This window comes from Oncorhynchus mykiss, chromosome 26, assembly GCF_013265735.2.
Source record: "Oncorhynchus mykiss isolate Arlee chromosome 26, USDA_OmykA_1.1, whole genome shotgun sequence".
NCBI classification, from domain to species: Eukaryota; Metazoa; Chordata; class Actinopteri; order Salmoniformes; family Salmonidae; genus Oncorhynchus; species Oncorhynchus mykiss.
In genome coordinates, this window is record NC_048590.1 from 50,322,129 (window position 1) to 50,329,387 (window position 7,259).

At 52.1% G+C, this 7,259-nt stretch overlaps 1 protein-coding gene across 3 annotated transcripts in view; it reads right to left on the reverse strand.

Moving 5' to 3' along the window:
* Positions 1-442: 442 nt before the first annotated feature.
* The window catches only part of ttc17 (tetratricopeptide repeat domain 17), a 21,372-nt gene continuing 14,555 nt past the window's right edge, over positions 443-7,259 (reverse strand). For all 3 annotated transcript variants that reach the window (XM_036963713.1, XM_036963712.1, XM_036963711.1), the window contains exons 16-24: positions 7,076-7,207; positions 6,592-6,839; positions 5,726-5,882; positions 5,335-5,455; positions 3,620-3,779; positions 2,638-2,721; positions 2,394-2,513; positions 2,084-2,227; positions 443-1,335 (exon numbers count right to left, since the gene is read on the reverse strand). In XM_036963713.1, the coding sequence (XP_036819608.1) occupies positions 1,204-1,335; positions 2,084-2,227; positions 2,394-2,513; positions 2,638-2,721; positions 3,620-3,779; positions 5,335-5,455; positions 5,726-5,882; positions 6,592-6,839; positions 7,076-7,207 (1,298 nt within the window). In that variant the 3' untranslated portion in view covers positions 443-1,203. The remainder of the gene's footprint in view (positions 1,336-2,083; positions 2,228-2,393; positions 2,514-2,637; positions 2,722-3,619; positions 3,780-5,334; positions 5,456-5,725; positions 5,883-6,591; positions 6,840-7,075; positions 7,208-7,259) is intronic.

A 7,259-nucleotide genomic window follows, 5' to 3' on the forward strand; every position in this document is an offset into this window, starting at 1 on the left:
AGGCTGAATGATGAGACTATGCTGGGCTCTATATACTGTAGTCTATGGGACAGGGAGGCTGAGTGATGGGACTCTATATACTGTAGTCTATGGGACAGGGAGGCTGAGTGATGGGACTCTATACTGTAGTCTATGGGACAGGGAGGCTGAGTGATGGGACTCTATATACTGTAGTCTATGGGACAGGGAGGCTGAGTGATGGGACTCTATATACTGTAGTCTATGGGACAGGGAGGCTGAGTGATGGGACTCTATATACTGTAGTCTATGGGACAGGGAGGCTGAGTGATGGGACTCTATACTGTAGTCTATGGGACAGGGAGGCTGAGTGATGGGACTCTATATACTGTAGTCTATGGGACAGGGAGGCTGAGTGATGGGACTCTATATACTGTAGTCTATGGGATAGGGAGGCTGAATGATGAGACTATGCTGGGCTCTATATACTGTAGTCTATGGGACAGGGAGGCTGAATGATGAGACTATGCTGGGCTCTATATACTGTAGTCTATGGGACAGGGAGGCTGAATGATGAGACTATGCTGGGCTCTATATACTGTAGTCTATGGGACAGGGAGGCTGAATGACGGGATACATCCCAAAGCTTCCTAATAGAATTGCGAATGGAAGTGGTTGGTTTTACCCCCTACGACCAGAGTCTGAGGTCACAGCGAATGGAAGTGGTTGGTTTTACCCCCTACGACCAGAGTCTGAGGTCACAGCGAATGGAAGTGGTTGGTTTTACCCCCTACGACCAGAGTCTGAGATCACAGCGAATGGAAGTGGTTGGTTTTACCCCCTACGACCGGAGTCTGAGATCACAGCGAATGGAAGTGGTTGGTTTTACCCCCTACGACCAGAGTCTGAGGTCACAGCGAATGGAAGTGGTTGGTTTTACCCCCTACGACCAGAGTCTGAGGTCACAGCGAATGGAAGTGGTTGGTTTTACCCCCTACGACCGGAGTCTGAGATCACAGCGAATGGAAGTGGTTGGTTTTACCCCCTACGACCAGAGTCTGAGGTCACAGCGAATGGAACCCCTGAATTCCTTTGGACATAAATTATATGGCAATGACTTAAAAAAAACATTATTATTTTTGTTTTTAAATCAACAACCGATTTCTTGTGAGTAACTACTGTAAGTTATGTTTTTGTATGTGTGTATGGTGTGTGTGTGCCGAGGGCTTCTCCTGTGGAGTCGTCTCAGGGTAGACGGCGGTCCTTCTTGGTTAGCAGGTAACACTGGATGGTTCTCAGGCGGTCCTTGGCAGGGGCAAACTCTGGCTGCAGCTCCAGAGTGGACTCATACCAGCGCATGGCCTTCTCAAACTCCTCCTGGAGAGACACACACACCAGTGAACAAGGAATAATAAAGACAACTGATCAGTATTTACACAAATTACCACAATTCATACTCATGTCATCATTTGACACAGCAGCATTAGCAGCAGCATTAGCATTCTTCAACACACCCCCCTGACACGCAACCAGCATAAGATTCCACACACACACACACTTACCAATACCGGCATAAATAACCTGCTTCACAACCACTGACACTAAGGGAATTAAGCACCTGAACCAGACGACAGACCCTGAACCAGACGGCAGACCCTGAACCAGACGACAGACCCTGAACCAGACGACAGACCCTGAACCAGACGACAGACCCTGAACCAGACGACAGACCCTGAACCAGACGACAGACCCTGAACCAGACGGCAGACCCTGAACCAGACGGCAGACCCTGAACCAGACGACAGACCCTGAACCAGACCCTGAACCAGACGACAGACCCTGAACCAGACCCTGAACCAGACGACAGACCCTGAACCAGACCCTGAACCAGACGACAGACCCTGAACCAGAAGGCAGACCCTGAACCAGACGACAGACCCTGAACCAGACGGCAGACCCTGAACCAGACGGCAGACCCTGAACCAGACGGCAGACCATGAACCAGACGGCAGACCATGAACCAGACGGCAGACCATGAACCACGAACCAGACGACAGACCCTGAACCAGACACACGGTCAGGCCATGACAACAATGCTGGTCCGTTCCCATGGTGGTGGGCTCACCATGGCGATGTAGACGTTGGCAAGGGTGAAGTGGTTGACAACGAAGTGCGGGGCGATCTCCACAGCCATGCGGGCCACGGTCAGAGCGTCCTCCCACAGCCGCGCGTTCTGGAAGATGTTGGCCAGGCTGATCAGAGGTACATCCTGAGAGGGAGGGCGGGGAAGGAGGGAGGGAAGGAGAGAGAGATACTGAATTATCACACAGCCCTAAAGCACAGGGTCATGTTCAGCAGTTCACACAGTAGAAAGATGTTTTGCAAAGGAAAACAAACGTGTGTGTTAATATTGGGCAAGTCTCAGTCCATGTTACCTTCATGTGGTGCGGGGCGTAGTGGAGGGCTTGGCGTAGGCAGTCGATGGCCCTCTTGCCCTGACCCTTCACCCTCCAGTAGAGAGCAGACATGCTGGACAAGACCCACGATGTCTGGTTCTGCTCAGGAGAGGAGAGACTTTCATTTGTCTGCATCTTTATACTGCCGGAAGATGCTGTGATTTGGGTGAAACAGGGTTGTAGACTAGCCTGACGGGCAGCCGCCACCTTCACAAACACTTACCTTCTCCAAGACCTTGGCGATGCGCGTGCCCACCTGCTCAAAGGACTGAGGGGAGAACTTATCTTTGCCCAGATTCTGTAGAACCTGAATGACAAACGGAAATCCGGTTGAGGATCATGACAGAACAGTGAAATGATAAAGACTGGTGAGATGTGAGAGACTCTGTCCCCTCCCTCTCAGAGTTGACTCTCTCTGCCCCCTCCCTCTCAGAGTAGACTCTCTCTGCCCCCTCCCTCTCAGAGTTGACTCTCTCTGCCCCCTCCCTCTCAGAGTAGACTCTTTCTGCCCCCTCCCTCTCAGAGTTGACTCTCTCTGCCCCCCTCCCTCTCAGAGTAGACTCTCTCTGCCCCCTCCCTCTCAGAGTAGACTCTCTCTGTCCCCTACCTCTGAGTAGACTCGCTCTGTCTCCTACCTCTCCGAGTTGACTCTCTCGGTCTCCTACCTCTCTTAGTTGACTCTCTCCGTCTCCTACGTCTCTGAGTTGACTCTCTCTGTCTCCTACCTCTCCGAGTTGACTCTCTCTGTCTCCTACCTCTCCGAGTTGACTCTCTCTGTCTCCTACCTCTCTTAGTTGACTCTCTCCGTCTCCTACCTCTCTGAGTTGACTCTCTCCGTCTCCTACCTCTCTGAGTTGACTCGCTCTGTCTCCTACCTCTCCGAGTTGACTCTCTCTGTCTCCTACCTCTCCGAGTTGACTCTCTCTGTCTCCTACCTCTCTGAGTTGACTCTCTCCGTCTCCTACCTCTCTGAGTTGACTCTCTCCGTCTCCTACCTCTCTGAGTTGACTCTCTCCGTCTCCTACCTCTCTGAGTTGACTCTCTCCGTCTCCTACCTCTCTGAGTTGACTCTCTCCGTCTCCTACCTCTCTGAGTTGACTCTCTCTGTCCCCTACCTCTCAGAGTAGACTCGCTCTGTCCCCTACCTCTCTGAGTTGACTCTCTCTGTCCCCTCCCTCTCAGAGTAGACTTTCTCTGTCTCCTACCTCTCTGAGTTGACTCTCTCCGGTGTAGTGGATGGCGGCGCGGTTGGCCACGCCAGCCAGGTGGTCCAGGGTGTGCATGCTGGCAGCCAGGTTGGCGTTGCACAATGGCTCCACCGCAGGCTCCTGGAGTGGAGTGATAAAGTCTATGTGTTCCGTGATGCTGCAGAGGGAGGGGGGAAGCGAGAGAACAGCGGGGGAGGGGGGAAACGAGAGAACAGCGAGGGAGGGGGGAAACGAGAGAACAGCGGGGGAGGGGGGAAGCGAGAGAACAGCGGGGAGGGGGGAAACGAGACAACAGCGTGGGAGGGGGGAAACGAGACAACAGCGTGGGAGGGGGGGAAACGAGACAACAGCGTGGGAGGGGGGGAAACGAGACAACAGCGTGGGAGGGGGGGAAACGAGACAACAGCGTGGGAGGGGGGGAAACGAGACAACAGCGGGGGAGGGGGGAAACGAGAGAACAGCGAGGGAGGGGGGAAACGAGAGAACAGCGAGGGAGGGGGGAAACGAGAGAACAGGGAGGGAGGAGGGAATAGAACTTTAGACATTTTTCTAATTAAAAAGTGGCTTTGGATGATAAGAAGATATTTATTTTGCCAAAATGTTGAACTATCTCCTTCCCCAGAGTCAGATGAAGTCATGGTTACCAATGTTATGTGTACAGTTTGGAGGAAGTTGAAGGTAGTTTTATGCTAGTTGCTACAGTAGACTTCCTGTCACTGGGCTAGTGAGCAATTGCTCCAGACACGACCGTGCTTCATACGGCACAGAGACATACAAATGGTATCCAAGAGTTCATCTTAACAGTGTAAATATATATATTTTTTAAAGAGTTTAAAACTCCAACTATCCCTTTAAGTCCTAATAAAGTGAATCCCAACTGACTTCAGTGGCAGTCAACATTTTACTAGTTTATTAGTTAGTTGAATCAGCTGTCAGTGCAGGGTTGGAACAATGTGGACCGGGAGGTCGATTCCCCAGGGGAGGGTTGGAACAATGTGGACCGGGAGGTAGATTCCCCAGGGGAGGGTTGGAACAATGTGGACCGGGAGGTCGATTCCCCAGGGGAGGGTTGGAACAATGTGGACTGGGAGGTAGATTCCCCAGGGGAGGGTTGGAACAATGTGGACCGGGAGGTAGATTCTCCAGGGGAGGGTTGGAACAATGTGGACCGGGAGGTAGATTCTCCAGGGGAGGGTTGGAACAATGTGGACCGGGAGGTAGATTCTCCAGGGGAGGGTTGGAACAATGTGGACCGGGAGGTAGATTCCCCAGGGGAGGGTTGGAACAATGTGGACTGGGAGGTAGATTCCCCAGGGGAGGGTTGGAACAATGTGGACTGGGAGGGAGATTCCCCAGGGGAGGGTTGGAACAATGTGGACCGGGAGGTAGATTCCCCAGGGGAGGGTTGGAACAATGTGGACCGGGAGGTAGATTCCCCAGGGGAGGGTTGGAACAATGTGGACCGGGAGGTAGATTCCCCAGGAGAGGGTTGGAACAATGTGGACCGGGAGGTAGATTCCCCAGGGGAGGGTTGGAACAATGTGGACTGGGAGGTAGATTCCCCAGGCGAGGGTTGGGAAACCACTGTCACAGACACACTATATATAGTTATCTATGAGATAACCAGACAGAGTTCCAAGGTTGAATTTACAACACTGTCCTAACCCTTTACACAAGACAGACAGAGGTCAAAGGGGAAGGTTGGTACTGACTCAATGTTCTTGGCAGACACGGCCAGCCAGGTACTGGCCACGGTGGTGAGGTCTACCCTGCGTGTTCGCTGGCACTCCTCTGGCCCCGGCCAGCCCAGACCGGTATAGTCCCTCCATCGCCCTGCACACACACACACATACACACCTTTCTTAGTATGGTTCAATGATGATGACTAAGATAACTGTCTTTATGGGAGAATCTCAAATTGTATTTCCTTGATTCCTCGCATCCTTCTCAGAACCCATTGGATGTTAAAGTCAGAGGTCCCTCCCAACTGGCCTTCTTCTCCAATGGGTTTTGAGGAGGCGGCGAGAGGACACGAGGAGTCAAGTAAATACAATTGAGATTGTCAGTGTGAGTTTGTCTGTGAGCATGCAGGCTGTTAATTACCTAAGGGCCCGGGGGACGGGATGGTGGGGCCGCTGATCTCCAGAACAGAGTGGCCTCCAGGGAGCAGTGTCTCCCCCTGCAGGGTGTCCTCAGCACTGCCCCAGACCTCAGGGCTGTCCGCCTTGGGCTTCCTCACACGCTTCACCTGGAATGTGATCTGTGGAGGACCAGGAACACAGAGAGAGGGGGGGAGATGTTGGGCTGGGGACTGGCTACTGTTTGGACAGAACTTCATATACATCATGGTAGTTACTCAGGACAGGACATGTACCACTCAGCCCCCTGTCTGTCTCTATATTACATCATGGTAGTTACTCAGGACAGGACATGTAGAACTCAGCCCCCTGTCTGTCTCCATATTACATCATGGTAGTTACTCAGGACAGGACAAGTACCACTCAGCCCCCTGTCTGTTTCTATATTACATCATGGTAGTTACTCAGGACATGTACCACTCAGCCCCCTATCTGTCTCTATATTACATCATGGTAGTTACTCAGGACAGGACATGTACCACTCAGTCTCCTGTCTGTCTCTATATTACATCATGGTAGTTACTCAGTACATGTACCACTCAGCCCCCTGTCTGTCTCTATATTACATCATGGTAGTTACTCAGGACAGGACATGTACCACTCAGTCTCCTGTCTGTCTCTATATTACATCATGGTAGTTACTCAGTACATGTACCACTCAGCCTCCTATCTGTCTCTATATTACATCATGGTAGTTACTCAGTACATGTACCACTCAGCCTCCTGTCTGTCTCTATATTACATCATGGTAGTTACTCAGTACATGTACCACTCAGCCTGCTGTCTCTCTCTATATTACATCATGATAGTTACTCAGGACAGGACACCTACCCACTCAGCCCCCTCGTCATCCTCACAGTTCCCGAAGCATGGCCCTCCTCCGCTCCGGCCCGCTCCCATCACCCGGTCGTTCTTCAGCACACGGATGCCCCTCAGGTCGCCCCGCTTGCCCCCCACGTCCAGAGCCCCCTCGAAGGCCCCCATCAGCTCCTCCTTCAGCTGCCACTCCTCCTCATCCCTCTCTCCTCCTCCAGGCTGTTGGCTTGCCTCTCCAGAGCCGTTACTGTCCAGCACCACCTCTGTTACAAACAGAAAGGCAGGGAGGGTCCTGTTCATTAGGTACCAAACGGAAGAAAACGGACAGAAACAGGGAGGGTTTAACATGACATGTGTAGTTTTTCCGTTTCAAAACGTTTTGCTACAGTGCCCTAATGAACAGGACCCAGATGTTTGAGAATCTGAGTGTGCATAACTCCATGGACAGTTCTGTTCATTTGATTTCATACAGTCATAGTCCAAATCACAAGGGTCTTACTCTCAAACAGGAGGGCTTCCTGAGCCTGGGCAGCCGTGGTGGTGGGGTCCTCCTGCTGCTTCTGTCTACTGCCAGCCTCCCATTCATCTAGATGTAGAGTCACATCCTCCTTACCGACACACAAAGCACCCTCTGTTGACACACACACACACACTAAAGCCATCAGCACACACACACACACACA